Raw genomic sequence first — 20,821 nt, 5'->3', positions numbered from 1 at the left:
ACCACCAATCACCACTCACCACCACACAGACACCACCAATCACCACACTCACCACCACACCGACACCACCAATCACCACTCACCACCACACAGACACCACCAATCACCACTCACCACCACACAGACACCACCAATCACCACTCACCACCACACAGACACCACCAATCACCACTCACCACCACACAGACACCACCAATCACCACTCACCACCACACAGACACCACCAATCACCACTCACCACCACACAGACACCACCAATCACCACTCACCACTACACAGACACCACCAATCACCACTCACCACTACACAGACACCACCAATCACCACTCACCACCACACAGACACCATCAATCACCACTCACCACCACACAGACACCACCAATCACCACTCACCACCACACAGACACCACCAATCACCACACTCACCACCACACCGACACCACCAATCACCACTCACCACCACACAGACACCACCAATCACCACTCACCACCACACAGACACCACCAATCACCACTCACCACCACACAGACACCACCAATCACCACTCACCACCACACAGACACCACCAATCACCACTCACCACCACACAGACACCACCAATCACCACTCACCACCACACAGACACCACCAATCACCACTCACCACCACACAGACACCACCAATCACCACTCACCACCACACAGACACCACCAATCACCACTCACCACTACACAGACACCACCAATCACCACTCACCACTACACAGACACCACCAATCACCACTCACCACCACACAGACACCACCAATCACCACTCACCATCACACAAACACCACCAATCACCACACTCACCATCACACCACCACACACTCAATCACCTCTCACTGCTCACATCTCACCAACCATACCAGACACGCCTCAACAATCACCTCAAGAGCCACCGCTGAATCTCCTCGTTGGCCTCTGGCCTCACGGTTCCCTCCATGATCATCAATACGATCCATAAATCTTGGCTAAATCAGCCGGTAAAAATCTCAGAAATCATCGATCATCGCGTTTCAATCTGAGCCGCCGATCAATTCGTTTAATCTTGGCCGGCCATTACGTCCCAACAGCTCCACGGCAACGCGCCTCCTCTCGGCCATCGATCTTCCATTCCACCCCCCACTCTACCCCCTCCACCCCGCCCTCTCCTTACCCCCCCGCCCCACACCCGGACAAACCCCTGGAATGTGGATCGCTCATTTGTTAGCTTCACTTTGCGTCGGGTGTGGGTTTTTGTTTTGCACGTTTGCAGCTGATCACCAGGCTCCCTCCCTCCCTGTCACCCCTCAGCTCCCCCGTACTCCGCGGGGGGGAGATGTCAGGACTCGCGAGGTTGGTGGCAGCAGAGAGACAGCCGTCACCAGCGGCAGCGCAGTGCCGGAGCTTACACGGGGCGAGCGGCTTCGTGGCAGAGAGGCCTCCTCCATCGAGGCGCCAGCGGCTCGTGTGTTCAAATCGCTGTCACCAGTTCTTCCGGCCCCACTAATTGTGCACCCGTGTGCCTGTCCGGCAAAATAAATCCCACCGACACGGACGCAGGAGCAGTGACACTGCTGCTGCTGTTTTGTTTGGGATTTCTGGGAGGCTTGGCTGTTGCATCTGGCATGGATCGGCGCAAATCCGGTGCAGGGGGTTGTTGAATGGAGCAAAGTCACTCTCCTGCACGCTCGCTTAATCTCCTTCTCCTCCTCCTCTTGAGAATGGGGCTAGCAAGCAACTAGACCCTGACCCTAACTCGCCAACCAACTCGTCTACCCAGCACCCGCGACACTCTTCCCAGACCCCGCGACACCCTCCCGAAGCCCCTGCAAGGAAGTTAGAGTATTCTCAATGCTTATTCCATTTCAGATACACTTAATTTCACGTAGAGTGAAAACTTAATTAACATGTAATCAATTCCGTTTCTGGAAATGACTTCTGCATTACAGGGGTAACAATTTTGCCTCCCCTGCCCACCTCCTCCCCGAACTGTGCAGCTGGGTGCATCACTGATGATGATGATGATGACGACAACAACAACAGCAACGACGAAGGCAATGACAGTAATCGCAATAATTGTACCCAACTCATTTCGGCAAAAACTTCCCATGGTGCCAGCAACACGCAACGGTGCCGTTGTGGCTACGATCATTGATGACAACATTAATCAAACGGCCCAAACGTCGACGCCGAATCTCTTCGTAAAAAAAATGTTTGTTCCCCCATCCCGTAACTCGACTGCTTTGGCCCGAATCTCTGTTCCGATTGTTTCGGCCTCTGATTCGTATTCGCTTTGTCGCTCGCGCTCCAGTCGTTCACCGTTATGTTACTTTGAGCTCTGTCACTATGGGTGACCTGGGTCACTCGTGCAAATGAGACTCATCCCGGTGCTCTTTGAGCTCTCCTCCGGCTGAGCGACTCAATTGGACCTGACTATGGAAGGTCAGAGCCGCCACAAAGTTGAATCTCCCGGGTGGGATCAGGGGTCAGAGGTCACAGGTGAGAGTGCTGAGCCTGGCACTGCCAACATTCTGGTGGGGCGCTGCTGTGGTGAGATCTTAACTACCTCGACTGGAATACAAGAGGTCGTGGATTCAATCCCGACCTTCATGCCTGCTCTATATTTTGAGTTTGCATGTTCTCCCCGTGGTCGTGTGGTTTGTTCTCCAGGTCCTCTGGTTTTTCCCTCCACATTTAGGATCAACATGCGTTTAAAGTATTTGGCTGCTCTAAATTGGCACGTAATATACAACTTTGCTGATCTATCATTAGTGGCCAGGTCGCTTCTGAAAAAGAGCAATATAGCTCAGTGGGCCTTACCTGATAAAATAAAAATCTGAATAATTCTTTTTAGCCACTGTCCGTGATTAAACCGGCTTCTTAAGTGTAGCGAGTTGATGGTCTCAGCCGTATCACCAACAATTGCACGAAAAAACGCGTCATAATTTCCTTCTGCACTTACTTGGGCAAAATTTCAGCCCTGGGAATTACATTTCGGCTTTGCTCTCTCACGTGATGAACATTCTTCTCACATGCAGAGCACGTAACGGACCAGAGGTCACGCGAAGGGGATCTCAAGGGGTGGTTCTGCAATATCCGCTTCCGCGTGCCATTCTCCAGCACGGACAGGCGGCGTGGCGCTCGCCGCGAGAGATTTGGACGAACGCCTCGTTCTGACGCGGCCAACCGAGAGCACCATCGGCGTGAAATTGGGAATAATAAAACATTCAGCGTTATATATTTATTTATATATCTGGTGTGGGCCTAACGGCAGCAGCCCCGTGGTAGCCGGGTGGCGCTCATGCTCGCCAGCGCGAGCGGCCGAAGCCGGCGGGGGTCGTACCGTTACGTACGAAGCGTTGATGTAGTCCGACCCCTCCACGCCGGGAATCGGGGAGAGCAGCACGCGGGAGTGCTCGGCTGTGGGAGAGAAGAGGTGAGAACGGGGTGGGGAGGGGGGGATGAGGCAGGGAGAAAGAGGTAGGGAGAGAGAAGTAGAGGCGGGGAGAGGGAGGGAGAGAGAGAGGGAGAGGCAGGGAGAGAGAGGGAGAGGCAGGCAGGGAGAGAGAGAGGCAGGGAGAGGCAGGGAGAGGCAAGGAGAGGCAGGGAGAGAGAGAGCCAGAGAGAGGCAGGGAGAGGCGGGGAGAGGGAGGGAGAGGTGGGGAGAGGTAGGGAGAGGCGGGTTGAGGGAGAGGCAGGGAGAGGCGGGGAGAGAGAGGGAGAGAGAGGGGAGAGGCAGGGAGAGGCAGGGAGAGAGAGAGAGAGGGATAGAGAGGGAGAGAGAGGGGAGAGGCAGGGAGAGAGAGAGTGCGAAATATCTGGGGCAGAGTGGGGAAGGGGGACCGACAGGAAAGTGGTAAGGGAGGGAGGAGGGGAGGCAGGGAGCGAGGGAGGGTAATCATCCATGAAGTGAGGGAGGCAAGGAGGCTGCAATCGCCCACACGCTGCTGCTGCTGCTGCTGCTACTGCGATTGGCCGATCTGTATTCTGCCGCCCAGGGACCCGGAGCGCATTGGCAAGTGCCGCACGGCGCACGGCCGCTGGTACGGTGACAGTGGGGGGGGGGGGGGGGCAGTCTGGATGTGGTGTGCCGAGCTGGCACTGTGCGATGCGCCCGGACAGCTCGCGTGCGAACGGGCAACAGTGGTGCCATCCCCGGTGCTGCCGCCGCTGTTGCCTAGGAGCGGCGCGGCCTTCGGCTCCCGGCACACCACATCCAGTACTCCCCCCAACCTCCCCTCACCCTGGCCGCTCTAACTCCGGTCTAACAGCGGCTCAGAAGTTATTCGGCGGGAATATTTTTTGACGCCCTTGAGGACAGAATGAGTTATTTATTTCCCCTACAAAGGGTTGGCGAGGCGGTGAGTCAGAGAGATATGAAGAAGGCCTTGAGCCTGTACTTGATGACAGGAACTTCCTGAACTTCACCTTTAACCCTGAACTTCACTCTTAACCCTTAACTTACCACGGAAGATTCCCGCAGCCAATGCCGTGATTCGTAAATGATTTTTGGATTTGGTTGCGAGGATCGTTCTCGAGCTCACCGGGTGAGCGAGCGGGTGAGCGAGAGAGCGTTGATGAATTTGGCTGTGACAATCATTCTGCACCTCACCAGGTGAGCTGAGCTGACACGATCACAATCAGCGCATTGCTGAACACTCCGTGACTGCGTGACAATTTAATTTGGCCGTGTCGGGTGGCGGAGGCTCTTGACAACAACAACAAATTCGGTCAGGTCATTACGTAGTGGCCCGACACAAAAACATCTATTGCAATCAGCCATTAATTGCAATCAGCCATTAATTGGCTGATTGCAATTGACGGGTGGTGGCTATCCCTCCGCTTGCAGCACGTTCGCCCTCGCTCCCAGTAATTGGGTTTAATTATAATTCAATCCCTCATTGTTTTGCTCAGGAAACATTGCTTTGTTTATATTTTGAACACCTCTTTTATCATACTGATTATTTGTGTAACGTTTATGTACAGACGCCTTTCGTTGAAATGCAGTGCTTAATGTAAATACGTAAGAATGTTGAAGAAAATATCAATATGTAAATTAATACCAACGTGTCAATAAATAACAAACGTGCGGCACCGAGTGGCTCTGGGGCAGAGCGAGCGGCTCGCGATTGGGAGGAACATGAGTTCAACTCCCGGTTGGGGGGTTGATTCCACAACATTTTGCATCCGCGGTATTTTCGCATCCACGGTTTTCTTTCGGCATACCGATTTGCAAACTGCGTGGGCATGGGGTAGTATTGCGTATCCCGCGGTTCAGCGCGGCGACCGGCAGGACTTCAAATCACCCTGCAAGCGGCGTTCCCTCCGTGCATCGTCTCATCCCCCAGCTCCCACCACCGCTCCCTTCCCACCACCACCACCGCCGCTCGCACAGCGGCCGTTGTAGCGCGTGAACGTTGTCGCATCGCTTCGCATTATTCTGCATTTCCTGACCTTTAATCGTTGTTTGTTTGCATGAATTGTGCCCCTAAATCGTGGCCCCTGAGCGCGCGACTGGTGCGAGAAGGTGAAGCAAGTGCCAAAAGGTCCAGTAAAAGAGTGCGGCGTGGGTGGTCCGCTTCATGGGGTCCAACAAGTCCACCATTAGAACCTCCCTCATGAACTCATCCTCATTATCGTCATCACCACGGACTTCAACCCTCAGCATTAAAGGTAAAGAACTTGATGTTATTGTTTTTAATTATGTTATTTGAACTTTTTTATGTTATTGTGTATTTTATTTGTGTTTAGTGAGGGAACGGGCAACTTAAGCTTTGACGAGTGTGACCACCGCGGCCGCGGTTGCCCTGACCCCCTATTTCCCATAAGGCCTTGGCATTGCCAACCGCGGCGGTTTTCAGGAATGCAACGTAACCCCCTGCCGGTTCACGAGGGATCGTCGTCCCACTTTGCGGGGAGGGAGTCAACAGCGGTTGTCCTCCACGTAGACTCGACCCCCGCCATACGAATGTGGAATTAACGCTGGTGGTTTAGGGCCAGCGGCGGCCGTTACCGTCGGGTGGGTGGGGGGGCGGGGAGGGGGGCGCGGAGGGGAGAGTCCCTCCGCAACGCAGGAGCCGCTCACGCCGACTTCGCCGTCGGCGGTTGGAGCCCGGCGGCCACGCCGGCCAATGCCGCGGCGTGGCACGGTCACCTTGAGATGGTGCGTGCGCCGCCCGCTTCGCTCACAGCGGGACGTTAACGATGCCGTGATGTTGCCGTGAGCAAGGCCCGCTGCGTGTGTCTGTAGTCGCGGTGCAAATTTGGAAAATGACGCACCGCGAATTACCCAAACTGGGATCACGCGCGGCAATCAGCGCACCCCTGCTGTAAGCCGACCATAATTGGCTGTGAAACGTAGCGTCTTCATTAGAGCCCGGCGCTATGAGAATGGCGCAAATACCAAATGTGCAAAATGATCACTTGTTATGTTTGTACGCAGGTGCGCAAGTGTGTGCTGCGTGCAGGTGCATGTGTGTGTGCTACGAACGTGTCTGCTGCGTGCGTGCTGTGTGTTTGTGCTATGAACATGAGTGCTGCGTACATGCGTGTGTGCCATGAACGTGCGTGCTGCGTGTGTGCTCCGTGCGTGCTGTGCGCACTGCGTGTGCGTACGCCACGAACGTGCGTGCATGCGCAAATGTGCGTGCCTGGGAGCACCGCGTTGGCGCGGTTCTTGACTCGGTTGCAGGCCTTGCCGGCACTCGTGCATTCGCCATGTCGGGATCCTCCCCCTCCTGTCCCCGTCAGCAGCTGTCAGGGGAGCACCAGAGCGACGTCATCGCACATCGTCGCGGCCGTAAAACGTCAACGGCACGAGCAACCGGGGCCATGGCGCGCTCATCGTTAAACCCTCTCAGACAAATTGAATCCCTTGCAAAAGTTCCTCTCCGCTGCAGCCGCCGCATGACTCTGGAAGCAAATAAATAAAGCAAACCCTCACGTCGCGATAATTAAATTTCGTATTTTAATCAACGGAAGGAATCGAGTGGAATTTCAAGGCACAGTGGTGGCAGGTTGGGTGGAAGCAGGGGCCACAGGAGAACCCACGCTGTTAGCGAGAAGCAACTATAAAGGCCACACAAAGAAAAAAAAAACCCCTATACGTGGGGTGGTGGGTGGCCAGCACCACGCCCGTCCGCCTCTGTATCCTGAGTGGCGATGTTTACACATCACACCGAGTACCTATTTGAGACTGAGTCGACTTAGGAGAGGCCTAGGACTGGTTTAGATAAACGTCACTGGTGTTGGTGGCCGTGAACAGCCAGTACCAGGTACATTGTGTGCCGTTAGTTTTGGCAGTGGGAGGAAACCGGAGAACCCAGAGATCATAAAGCTGCGCGCAGAAAGGCGCCCGCATTGGGAGATCTAACCCACCATCACCCTGCCGCCGACATTGGCGGTGTTTTTCACCGAAGACCATTTGAGAGCGAGAGATTTTCACTGGAGGAGAGACGTCGCAAATTTGGAGCGATGCGGCGCCGTCCACTTTGCGGAAACCTGGCAAAGCTGAGCGACGAGATCCGTCACGAACGCCCCTGAAGACGTCTGCACGTGCAAATTCGCGTTCACGAGCAAAGAGCTCGCGACGATTAACGGCATTCGCACCAGCACGTTCAACCGCGATTAGCGACGGGGGCCAGCGCGAGGTTTGAAAATAGACTTTCCCAGTAATGCCCGAAGTGCAGGGAATGCAAATGATTAAAAAAGCAATTATCCGACGGTGAGCAAATAACAAAGTGGCCCGCTCGCCCATTCGGGGTCGGCTGGAATAGAGAACCGTTTGGATCGCTGCTCCACGTACGACGGTACGTCGCGGTGAAAATAACAAGGTTCGGGTCCAGCGTTCCAGCTCCCGGGGATGGAGGGGGGGGGCTTGGCACAATAATTCCCTCTGCTGAATTTGAGAGGCCGGGCGGGGGGCCGCAAAAAGTCGTCGCGACCCCGGGGGTCAAGGTGCAGCGGCGCACCCGATGGGGAGAATGCCTCCGAATTGGCGCGCGACGTGGGAGACAAGCGCAGGAAGCGGAACAAAAGCTGCGGGGGAGCGTGCGGATGAGCGTGGTGAGGTGCACGCTGGGAGCTACGCTGCGAAATTAGAGATCAGTTTAACATGTAGGCTTGGTTACTCCAAACTAAACTTAACAATTGTTTTCATAGCTAACGCCCACTGTGCAATATGGATCTTTTTCAAAAGCATCCTGGCCATAAATGATGGCTCAACAAAGTGGCTTATCACGTGGAAATTTACAGCAGATAAACGCATCATGTTGTTTCTAAATGTGGAGGGAAAAACCGGAAGACCCGGACAAAAATCCAAGCGACCACAGGGAGAGAGACACTGCCATGACCACAATCTAAAGACCGCTCACCACAAAACATTTCAGAAATGTGATTGGGCGCTACGTCGTCCGGAACGTCGCCCCTTATATATCGCCCAGACTGCCTCAGCAGCAGCAGACCAAGCTTTCCCACCTGAAGACTGACGCTTGTGTTGCACCCGAAACGTCGTGATTCATTTAATTTTCTACCCACGTGACTTAACCGAAAGAACCAAAGAGTATGGATTCCTGCAGTCACAAAAGTTTCAAATCAAAAATATCCCCCATGTTAAGGCCAAAGACACACGTGCACACACGTGTGTATGCACACATGCACACACCCACACACGTGTGTACGCACACATGCACACATAAACACGTGCACACGCATGCGCGCACACACTTGCACCAACACACCCGTAAAAAACGCATTTGTTGTTTAAAATACGGATGAGAGTCACTCACACGACTCTGCTTGTGCATGGCGGTGTGGCCGGTCTTGGCGTGCGGCGTGAGGATGCGGTTCACGTAGGCGTGCAGGCTGCCGGCCGGCACCTCGGTGTCGCGGCACGTCACCGCCCCCACCAGCGCCTCGTGGATGAACGCGTACTGCTCCTGCTCGTGTGGGAGCAAGGGGGAACACGCGAGAGCAAGGGGGAGCAAGGGGAAGTAAGGGGGAGCAAGAGGGGAGTGTGAGTGACTGTAGCGGAGATTTTCGATTTAAAGCTTTCGTGACTGCAGGGATTCATCTTCTTGGTTCTTTCGGTAAAGTCGTGAGCCAATATTTGATACGCCGCGTTCATCGGGTGGCTGTAAGTTGCACGCGTCTCCCCTCGCCTCCCCTCCCCTCCCCCTCGCCTCCCCTCCCCTCCCCCTCGCCTCCCCTCCCCTCCCATCATCTCCCATCGTCTCCCATCGCCTCCCCTCGTCTCCCCTCCCCTACCCATCGCCTCCCCATCGTCTCCCCTCCCCATCGCCTCCCCTCCCCATCGACTCCCCTCCCCTCCCCATCGTCTCCCCCCCCATCCCTCCCCTCGCCTCCCCTCGTCTCCCCTCCCTACCCATCGCCTCCCCTCCCCTCCCCATCGCCTCCCCTCCCCATCGCCTCCCCTCCCCATCCCCTCCCCTCCCCATCGTCTCCCCTCCCCATCCCCTCCCCCTCGCCTCCCCTCCCCATCCCCTCCCCTCCCCCTCGCCTCCCCTCCCCTCCCCATCCCCTCCCCATCGCCTCCCCTCCCCTCCCCATCCCCTCCCCTCCCCATCGCCTCTCCTCCCCTCCCCTCCCCCTCGCCTCCCCTCCCCTCCCCATCCCCTCCCCTCCCCATCGCCTCCACTCCCCTCCCCATCCCCTCCCCTCCCCATCGCCTCCCCTCCCCTCCCCATCCCCTACCCTCCACATCGTCTCCCCTTCCCTCCCCATCGCCTCCCCTCCCCATCCCCTCCCCTCCCCATCGCCTCCCCTCCCCTCCCCATCCCCTCCCCTCCCCATCGCCTCCCCTCCCCTCCCCTCCCCATCGTCTCCCCTTCCCTCCCCATCGCCTCCCCTCCCCTCCCCATCCTCTCCCCTCCCCATCGTCTCCCCTTCCCTCCCCATCGCCTCCCCTCCCCATCCCCTCCCCTCCCCATCGCCTCCCCTCCCCTCCCCATCCCCTCCCCTCCCCATCGCCTCCCCTCCCCTCCCCATCCCCTCCCCTCCCCATCGTCTCCCCTTCCCTCCCCATCGCCTCCCCTCCCCATCCCCTCCCCTCCCCATCCCCTCCCCATCGCCTCCCCATCGTCTCCCCTCCCCTCGTCTCCCCTCCCCTCCCCATCGTCACCCCTCCCCTCGTCTCCCCTCCCCTCCCCTCGTCTCCCCTCCCCTCCCCATCGTCACCCCTCCCCTCCCCATCGTCACCCCTCCCCTCCCCATCGTCACCCCTCCCCTCCCCATCGTCACCCCTCCCCTCCCCATCGCCTCCCCTCCCCTCGCCTCCCCTCCCCTCCCCATCGTCTCCCCTCCCCTCCCCTCGCCTCCCCTCCCCTCGCCTCCCCTCCCCTCGTCTCTCCTCCCCATCGTCACCCCTCCCCTCCCCATCGTCTCCCCTCCCCATCGCCTCCCCTCGTCTCCCCTCCCCTCCCCATCGTCGCCCCTCGCCTCCCCTCCCCATCGCCTCCCCTCCCCTCGTCTCCCCTCCCCATCGTCGCCCCTCCCCTCGTCTCCCCTCCCCATCGCCTCCCCATCGTCGCCCCTCCCCTCCACTCGCCTCCCCTCCCCTCGTCTCCCCTCGCCTCCCCTCATCTCCCATCGTCTCCCCTCGCCACCTCTCGTCGCCCCTCGTCACCACAGCGATGGCACACGGCACCACACCTTCTCACCGCACCACACATCATCACACCTTCTCACCGCACCACACATCACCGCGCAATCTCACCGCACCACACAGCACCATGCCGCCTCACCGGGCTGTGCACGAGGTGCGCCCGCTGCGTGCGAGCGTGCCGCAGGAACGCCGGGACGTTGAGGGCACCGCGCTCCCGCACCTGCTGCAGCATCGAGTCCAGCACCACGAAGGTGCCCACCGCGCAGCCCCCGGCACAGCCACGCATGCCGCACCTGGGAGGGGCGTGGAGGGGAACAACCAATCATAAGCGGCCAGCACGGTTTCCGTGCCGATTATTCGAGCGATCGGTTACCGTGCCGATTACTCAAGAGATCAGTTACCGTGCCGATTATTCGATTGACTGATTCCTACACCGATTAGTGATTTGATCACTCAACTGATTGGACAGCACGAAAATAGTTGGGGGGGGGGGGAATAGTTTCTGTTCCCACGTGTGCCGCTGGATAGGAGGTGGTCAAGAGTAAGGCAATGTTCGTGGCGTGCATGAGTCGGCAAACATTCGAGCGACCGATTATTCTGGTGGAATGATTCGCGACCGCCCACCCGCAGCAAGCATGCGGTGTGCGCAATGATTCACCGCCACTACTGCTACCGATACCGCCACACACATGCCACCGCCCCTCCCCCCCCCCCCTTTCTACCAGCGATCCGATGTCTCTTCACGATTCGGGTTTGATACGATTCGGGTTTGGCACAATATTTTACCAGGTAAGGCCCCACTGAGCTACACAGTAGCTATTTTTTCAGAAGCGACCTGGCCATCACACATAATAGCTCGACGGAGTGGCTTATCGCGTGGATATTCATCACAGCAAAATACTCTAAACGCGTGATTCTAAATGTGGAGGGAAAAGCCAGAGGACCCAGAGAAAAATCCATAAGACTACGGGAAGGATGTGCAAACTCCAAAGATAGAAACGTCAGGGTCGAGATCGAACCCACCACGATGTCCTGCATACCAGGCATTTAACATCTCGCTACTGTGGCACCCCAGCATTTTTATTTTTTTTGGCACTGTTTTATCATCTTGATCTTCTAGTTATTATTATCATTACCGCCGCTGCTGCTGTTGCTGTCCCTTTCGTAGCGAAGCCGACACCGCCGATCTGCTGCCGAAGCCACTTAAACCAGAGCCCCGTGACCCTCACGCTGGGGACGTTCGTTTTAATAACCTGCAAAGAGTGTTCATCGCCTGCCAATCACGCCGTCTCTATGTGTCTCGGAGGTGGAATTTATCCAAATTAAGTGAAAAACCAATTGAATGTGATGGGTTTTTTTTTTGTGCAGTCACATGCGACCGGCATTAGAGCATCGACTCGCTACGCTTGAGAGATGGGGAAGGAGCCATTGTTTAATCACGGTGGGCAGCGGCTGAGATCCGGATTTGAACCCAGGAACTCAGCTGAGGGGTCAGCGTCTGACCCCTGAGCCACCGGGCCGCCTCTGTCCACGCGCATACATACTGAGCGATGCTGCCGGCTCCTGGCCCAGGCATCGAAACACACAAAGAATCGCCTGTGAGAATATGTATACACGTTTATATTACAATCCCTCACGTGGCGAACATAGGCGCAAAAACAAAACCCGATCGCTGCGTTCGCGGCCGACACGAGGCCCTGCGCACGATCGCCGGGGCGAGACTAAAGACAGAGCTGCGGCTAAAGGTGGGGGGGGAACGTGCGCACGCGGGAGCTCGTCAGTCGCAGAGATGGAGCGATAAAGCCGGTTTGCGCCCTTGTGTGTTGGCTGCACGTGACAGTCAACCGTTGTTGCATCGCGGGACGACGAGCGATGACTAAGGGTTTGGGCAGCCCTTCATCCGGCGGTGGGTCGATCGTGGCCGACGGCGATGCGGGCTACGATGACGGAGTTAACGCCTCGCACAAGGCGGCCCAGTAGAGGCGGCCCAGTGGAGGCGTCAACAAGGGATGGGGGTGGAGGGGTCGGAGGTCGCGTACCCGGAGGTGGGGGCGTTGCTGGACGGCGGGGCCGCAGGGGTCACGGGGTCGGCGGACACGGACAGTTCCAGCAGGGAGGGGCGCGAGGGTCCCCTGCACGCGACCAAAGGTCAGTGGGGGCGAACGTCAAGTGCCTACACACGCCGACCCCTGCATCCCGACTCGCTGTGGCGTGACGACCCTCCTGTCTCCTGAGAGACGGGCACATCGGTGTACGGTGTGGGAACACCTGCACCCAGCAGTGGATAGAGCTGCTGCTGCTGTTCATGACAATGACTATGAACCTCAGAGAGGGCATTACACAAGGTGCCCCATGCGTGATGGCGCAATCTGCCAGTGCCCTTCTTCCTCATCATTGCCTCTGCTATTTTAATCCTGGGCGCAATGCTATTCGTGTACCGGAGGGTGCTTTGTTTGCTTCTCGGTTTGTAATTCGCATCTCACGTCTCGTGTTCACTCTGGGCAAACTTTTATTATTTTTGGTTAACCCATAAATGCTTTACCACACCGTCAAGTTTTGAATGTTTGGCAAGTAATGATTTTATGATTTGTTGAAAGGTTTTGCCAAATGTTGCACAGAGAACGTGAACTGCCGTGTGTCTGTTATGGATCATGGTACGCACACAAAGAGCCCCCGTGTAGCCTTAACGGACTGGTGAGACAAGTACAATTAGCGAGCAGCACCTATCAAGGCCGCCACGGTACACGAGGGGGTGGGTGGCCAGCACCATGCCCTGCCACCTTTGTTTCCACAGTGCTGACGTTCATACGCTGCACCAGGTACTCATTTGACGCCGAGTCGACCGCGGAGGCCAAGGACCAGTTCAGATAATTGTCACTGGTATTTGCCGTGAGCGGGAATCGAACTCGGGTTACCGGACTCGGAGCATTGAGCGCTAACCGCTGTGCCAATGTTCCCCATGCAAATGGTGCACACGCACGCATGCACACACGCACGCACTTACCCGCAGTGCACGAGTGTCGGGCCGGCACCCTGCGCGCGCGTCCCGGCCGACGCTTTGCGCACGAACGCCAGGAGGGGCCAAGCCACGGAGGGGCCCCCCAGGGGGGTTGGGGGGCCCTCCATGGCGTGGCGCGCCGAGAACGCCCAGTGGCACACGACGCGCTCCGGCACGCGACACCGCTGGGAGCCCTGCGGTGGCGATGTGGCACCACACACGCACGCACACAAGCAAAGTCGCACAAAAAGACAACAACCACCATTTGCCACAAAGTCGTGGTGACGTCACCACAGCACTTGTGCCAGGCTATGTGCACGTAAAGGCCCCGTGACCTCCCGCTGCCAGGTCACGGGACAGACCCAAGTGCCATGGGTTGCCTGAGATGACTGGCTGTTGCACCACCTGTGCCCCCTACTGTGCCAACTTGCTGTGCTTTAGCCACCCGGCGCTCCGCTCGTTGTTGTGAGCGTCACTCCTCCGCCCTACGTTGTTGTTGGAGGGCGACTGCCTCCAACTGCCCAGTAGCGTCCTTCACGAGCCTCCTCCACAGAGGCCGATCTTGACACCGCTGGTACCAGTCATCGGCAAGTCCACTCAGCTCCACATCCTCCTGTAACACATCACTCCATCTCTTCTCTAGCCCGTGCCGCGCCCGTTTAGCCCCCTCTATCCGGCTGTTTAGGCATGGAGTGGCCGGGCATGCGGGCTACATGACCCAGCCAACGCAGCCTTGCCTGCCGGAGGAGCTCACCGATGGGACTTTGTCCAGATCTTTCAAGGATTTGTGAGCTCCTCACACAATCCAGTCTGGTTACATCTCGGATGGATTGTAGTCAGGCCAGCCTAAATGTTTCTAACCAGCGAAGATGTTCCATTAGGGGGGTCCACATTTCGCAAGGATAAAGAAGGGAGGGCATGACCGTGGCCGAGAAGACCTGAAGCTTCATGTAGAGGGGAAGACCAGGTAGCTTCCACACAGTGTTACGCAGCCGATGACAAAATGCTGCTCGGCTGATTTGGAGCGAGACCTCTGCTGTCAAACCGGAGCCGGTCATGTGCACACTGCCCAAGTATGTAAAACTCTCCACTCTCTCCACAACTGCCCCAACATACACACACACACACACAATACCGCACACACACACACAGTTGCAGACACACAAACACAAGTTGAATTGTCATTGTCATCATCACAGTCAGCCGCATGTCCATGTCTGTGTGCACATTCAACCCGGTGTCCAATTTACATGTGTAGTGAGTTCCAGGGAGGCTGACGACAGAGTTGAGGCACACTCTATTATTAAACTCAAGGACAGTACAATACTTGAAGGAGTAACGGCCCATTCACCCGTACTAGATGGGAAAACACCCCTAGCACTAATTCCCCTGTCCTGTTCCGAGTCCTCCTCTAATAGTGCTACGGGAGGCTGTCTGATCCGGCCCTGGTAAAGCACGGATCCCGGCACCCAGCTAAGCCGGCCTTGCTCTTACAAGAGCAGAGGTCCGGAAGCTCTTGGGGCTGCGTTTGCTGGCTTGCCCAGCTCGGCCGTGACAAGGGCAGCGAGACAGGGGAGTCCCAGGGCCTATTCTGGCGGCCTTCAGACTTCACTGGTAAGCTTCTTCCACTCTGGCCCCGAGCTCTCTGGCTCCCCGCCTTTTATAGGAATTCCCTCCGAGGGGCGGGGTTATGGGGGATCACAGAGCCCCCATGGCCCCCCAGTGGTTAACGGATGCGGACGTGGATGTAGACACCCGTGTGTGGGTGCAGACACCCTGTGTTTTCTGTCCGCCCTTCTCTCCGTAATAACCCCTACATCACCCCCCCTGTACAGCCCGCAGCCGTCCCGGCTGCAACAAAACCCCTCAAAAACCAACAATAAAGACTTAACACAGTCAACATGCGTGTGCCCCGTAACAATAACAAGAGTAACAAACAACCGACGGTCCCCTATAAATACCCCAGCCCCAACATGCAAACATATGTACAGAGTTTGATTCCCCCCCCCCAAAAAAAAAAAGGTGAGCGAGACCCCACGGCAGCGGAACACACGCGGGAAGCAATTCACAACAACCGGCGCGTTTTGGCACGTGTCCGTGCAGCGGGCCCGTCACAAGGGCCCAACCCGGTCGGGCCGGCGGCGGGTGTTGACAGTTCAGGCGCACGGCCCTCCGGCTTCTCGGACGAGCCTGCGCCGACCCCCTCGGGGGAGGCTGGCGGCCGAGACGGCGTTAATCCTTGGACCCCTGAAGGCGGAACAGTTAGCAGCGGATCAGAGGCTGGTGGTGAACCCGCCCTCCAGGAGTCAGTGGACCCCCCACATGTTCGGCCACAGTTGTGAGAGGAAGCATGTGGCGCAAAGAACGGCTTCAACCGTGAAGGGTGGACGAACCACCGACGCTTCCCCCATTTAATGCGAACACATTGGGGTCGCACAACCTGCACAATTCCCACAGGGCCTCTCCATGGTCGCAACAGTTTAGACGAGGTAGCCAATGGCACCTGGGGACAGTGTAGCCACGCTCTGTCGCCCGGGTGCCATTCGTGCGTGTGTGACCGGTGCAATCGCAACCTTTCATTCGCCTTCTGGCGAGAGTCAGAGTTTTGAATAGCCGCCTCCCGCGCCTCAGCCAACTTGAGGATATTAAATTTAACATGGTCAGCCAATTTGGACTTAGCGTGTGGAGTGGAAATTTTCAGCTGGGCCGCGACAGGCGGGTCAACTTCGCGGCCATACATTAAAAAAAATGGCGAGAATCCGGTCGCCGCGTGAGGAGCCATCCTGTAAGCTGCCAGAACTCCCGGGATCTGAAGGTCCCAATCAGTTTGGGACTCAGATACCTGGTGTGATAGCATGGATGTAATAGTCCTATGCAGGCGTTCTACCATCCCATCCGTTTGTGGGTGGTAAGGGGAAGTACAAATTTTCTTCGTACCGAGAAGCTCACACACCTCGTGTAAAAGGGAACTAGTGAAGTTCTTTCCCTGATCGGTCAACAACCGTTCCAGAGCGCCCTTGTCGAGGACATAGCCCTGGACAAAAGCCTCCGCAACGGCTGCTGCCGACTGGTTGGCGAGGGGCCAAGCCATAGGCCATCGCGTGAAATATTCCACGCCAACCAGTAGGTACTTATTACCCCTAGGCGTGGAGGGAAACGGCCCCAAAATATCAAGAGCAACCAGCTCATTAACCCGGGAGACCGAAATAGACTGGAGCGGTGGGCTGGCTCCCCTTGCTGGCGGCTTCCGTTGAGCACACTGGGTACAAGACTGCAAGAGATCGTCCACATCCCTTGCCATGCCCGGCCAAAAGAAATTAAGCTGGAGCATGGCAAGGGTTTTGTGGGTGTCCAGGTGCAGAAGCCGCTCATGAGCAGCCCATACAGCCCTACCCCTCAATGTGGAAGGCACCACCAGCCTGTGGCGGCGGCTCGTCCCGTCCCAATGCATGAGGAGGCCCTGGCACAACCCCCATGAGTCAACGCCCGACTTCCCCTGACCGGATCCTTCCGCGCGACGCCGTAGCGCCAGGAGGGAAGTATCTTCCATTTGGAGGCGCCCCCACTCCGCACCTGACAAGCCCAGTAGGGAATCCTTCCCTCCCATATCAATAGGGCCAACGCCCGAAGGAGCCTCAACGGCGGCCGCAAGGACCCGATCCTGGCCGTCGCTCGCCAATTTGCAACGCCCCGAGCCCAAGAAACAAGTGCAATCCGAAGTGGCCGGCAGGCGCGACAGGGCATCGGCATTAGTGTGGCGAATCCCCTTGCGATATGTTGTTTCGAAATCCTGAATGATCTCCAGCCATCGGGACAACTGCCCCAATGGCTGGTGAATACGCAGGGCATACTGCAATGCCGCATGATCTGTATGGACGGTGAAATGCCGGCCATACAGATATGGCCGGTACTGTTGAATAAAGAAAACAATAGCCAACAGTTCACGGCGGTTGACGCAGTATCTTTGCTCGGCAGGAAACAATACTCTACTACCGTAAGCCACAACGCGCTCCACGCCACCAACAACTTGGGAAAGCACGCCCCCAATCCCTGTGCTGCTCGCGTCAGTGTCGAGCACGAAAAGTAGAGAAAAATCGGGGTAACTCAACGGCGGGGCCCTCACCAAGGCATCACGAAGAGAGTTAAAGGCGGCCTCCTCTTCCGGCCCCCAATGAAATTTCACCCCCTTCACCGTTAAGGCATGTAACGGCTTAGCGATGGAAGCGAACTCCGCGACAAACCGCCAGTAATATGAAGCAAAACCGATGAAGCTCCTAACCTCCCCCAGCGAGGTGGGAGTCGGCCAGGAGCTGACACAACGCGTTTTGGCGGGATCGGTTGAGATACCTGACCGTCCGACGATGTGACCCAAATATCTCACAGATTCGCGGAGCAAATGGCACTTTTGCGGTAAAAATTTCAAATTAGCTGCGCGCATTTTGAGAAAAATGGCCCGAAGCCTATCAAGATGTTCCTCGCGATGTCCTACTAAATACGATCACGTCGTCTAGGTAAATCAAACAGACCTCCCATTGCAAGCCAGCGAGAACCAATTCCATTAGGCGCTGGAACGTTGCGGGAGCTGAGTGGAGCCCCATAGGCAAACGATTGAATTGGAAGAGGCCGTGCGGCTTTCGAAAAGCCGTTTTGGGCTTTGATTCGTCATCCAAAGGAAGTTGCCAAAACCCTGACAGCAAATCCAAGGTGGAGAAGAATCGTGATCCAGCCAGGGCATTCAGAGATTCGTCCATTCGAGGAAGCGGCTAAGCATCGGCCACCGATATTTTATTCAAACGCCGAAAATCAACGCAGAACCTTAGGGACCCATCCTGCTTTTTAACCAACACTATGGGTGCACCCCAAGGGCTGGTTGTGGGAGAAATAATGTCAGAAGCCAGCATGTCATCTACAGCCGATTTGACATGATCCTTTTCGGCGGGACTTAACCGAAAAGGATTTTGGCGGATAGGAGCGTTGTCACCGGTGTCAATATGGTGGCGCAGCAATTTCGTACATCCGATATCATATTTGTGCTTACTAAAGACGTCGGAAAATTCTCGCAAAAGGGTACTCAATTTAGCACGTTGTGAGTCAGATAGGTCAGGTGTCTCAGCACAAAGCGCCTCCAGCCAACCCTCGTCATGGTCTGACTGCAGTTGCGGCTGAGAAGCGGTGGCCACCTGGCCAATGATCAGCGTTTCCGCAGGTACCGGAATCGCATGTGCGAACACGGTTCCCTGGGAACCACCGCCGTCCGTGTCCCGACATTGAGGACCGCCATAAACGGGTCCTAATCCCCTTTAACAATTGTCTGGGCCGTCACCAAATCTGGCCCATTTACCCCGGCCCTAGACGGCCCCAGCAAAATGCTCTGGTCTAAGACCCCTTTAGCGAACGGTCGACGCAACCGCAGGGGCACGAGCATCTGTGCCCCCGGGGGTACGCGCACCGTTCGAGCAACGAGCGCCTGTACCGTTGCACAGGCTGTACGCAAGGCAGGGGTGGAGGGCAAGAACATTATACGTCGGCCCGATGGAAGTTCGATGCATCCCTGGTCAATTAAAATTTTGACAGGCATTTTGGCCAAAAAGTCTGTCCCCAACAGGCACGGAATTGCCAGAGAGGAGGAGACCAACACCGGCCCAGATAATTTAATGTCCCCAATAGAAATTTGTGCTCGAATTTGGCCGACGATACCTAACGGGCCCCCGTTTGCAGCGTAACACGGTATGTCGACGGGGAGCAACGGCCGACTTTGAACGGGCAGGATATTATAAATTAAATCGGAAATGATAGTCGCCGATGCTCCCGTGTCGATCAATACCCGTACTTCCACCCCATCAATGTGCCCCGTGACAACGGACGACCCCGCCGACGCAGCCACAACACGGTGAGCCAACTCGGACCATTGGCCCGGTTGGAGTGCCCTCCCCATCAAGCCACGACCCGACGCACCAGCACCCGAACCCCGAGAATCGTGTGTCGGAGCATGTGAGAAAGAAGTGGGTGTGCATGCAGGCCGAACATGTGGGGTGCCACGACTTGCCGGAGGATGTTGTGGAGGCTTTTGAAGAGGGCCGTCCTCAGCCCCAGTTCTTGCTCTGCGCTGTCGAGGAGCCCGGCATCCCGAAGCCACGTGGCCCCGGAGACCACAGTTGTAGCACACGACGAGTGCTCCAGAAGACTTGGGCTGCTCTCGGTGGCTCGGTGCGTCCCAAGCCGGTCGCCCGTCAGACCGCCATCCCGCAGAACGGCCCGCAGCGAAGACCCCCTCGGATTCGGAGGTGGTTGCCGCCACGGTGTGTCCCGCAGCTGCCTTGTTGGCCTTCCTCCGTTGGGAAATCAGGTTGGCATGAATGTGCCTTGCAGCCCGCAATGAAGACATGTCCGCATCATCCTGTGCCAGGATGACGAAGTTCAAGTCGTCGGCCAACAGCAAAATTTTTTCGGCCACCATCGCATCCACCCCTTCCTCGTCCATACGCGGGAAGGCCGCCTTCGCCAACGCCAACAGGGTCGTGCGGTATGCGAGTGGTGACTCCTTGTCGCCCCTCTGCCGCTCATAGAAAAGCTGGCGACAATCGGAAGGCGGTCCATAAACCGTGGCCAGCACTTGCAGCGCCGACCGAAGTGTGGAGCGTTCCGACCTGGGTGCAGCGGTGAGGGTGCCAAGGGCGTCGCTATCCAGCATCGCCGGAAAAGCACGCAGCGCCTCGTTGTCCGTCCACCCAGCCATCTCTTGGTGGGCGAGGAAACGGCGTTGAAACCCACCCCAGTCGCCGCCGCTCGATACGAACTCCTGCAGGGCCGGCAGGCATTGCTGAAATGTCGGCTCCATCTCCGACGATCGCCCAGCTCGTGTACTGTCTCCATGGACTGTATGGGGAGCAATGGCAAACCCTAATGGAGGTCGCGCCGTTGGTGATGCGCTGGTTTCGGCTTGGTCGGTGCAGTTGTCCGCTGTTGATGACCCGGCGACCGCTGATAGGTAGCCACTGCGACACGCCCCCGCCGATGACGTGGTGCTTGCTGGTTGGGCCCCGCCGCCCGCGTGACGTGCTGGGGCCCCTCCCTCGGCTCCTACTGTACCTGTGGCGGGAAGTTCAAGCCTCCGGCCCATCGCAAAGGCGGGAGTTTCTGGCGGGCGCTGTCCGTCTTCACGCTGCGCCGCTCCCCCCGGCCCCAGGCGAGTTATCTGC

The 20,821-nt window shown here is 57.1% G+C and overlaps 1 protein-coding gene across 1 annotated transcript in view; it reads right to left on the bottom strand.

Annotated features, from left to right (window-relative positions):
- The window catches only part of LOC144729966 (receptor-type tyrosine-protein phosphatase gamma-like), a 455,918-nt gene that overhangs the window by 22,488 nt on the left and 412,609 nt on the right, over positions 1–20,821 (bottom strand). The window contains exons 19-24 of the mRNA XM_078610395.1: positions 13,629–13,816; positions 12,664–12,756; positions 10,764–10,917; positions 8,790–8,939; positions 6,654–6,756; positions 3,347–3,423 (exon numbers count right to left, since the gene is read on the bottom strand). Coding sequence (XP_078466521.1) covers positions 3,347–3,423; positions 6,654–6,756; positions 8,790–8,939; positions 10,764–10,917; positions 12,664–12,756; positions 13,629–13,816 — 765 coding nt within the window. The remainder of the gene's footprint in view (positions 1–3,346; positions 3,424–6,653; positions 6,757–8,789; positions 8,940–10,763; positions 10,918–12,663; positions 12,757–13,628; positions 13,817–20,821) is intronic.

This window comes from Lampetra planeri, chromosome 34 (assembly GCF_965212315.1).
Source record: "Lampetra planeri chromosome 34, kcLamPlan1.2.h2, whole genome shotgun sequence".
NCBI lineage: Eukaryota > Metazoa > Chordata > Hyperoartia > Petromyzontiformes > Petromyzontidae > Lampetra > Lampetra planeri.
The sequence above is the reverse complement of the archived record's forward strand: the minus strand, read 5'-3'. Positions and strand labels throughout refer to the sequence as shown.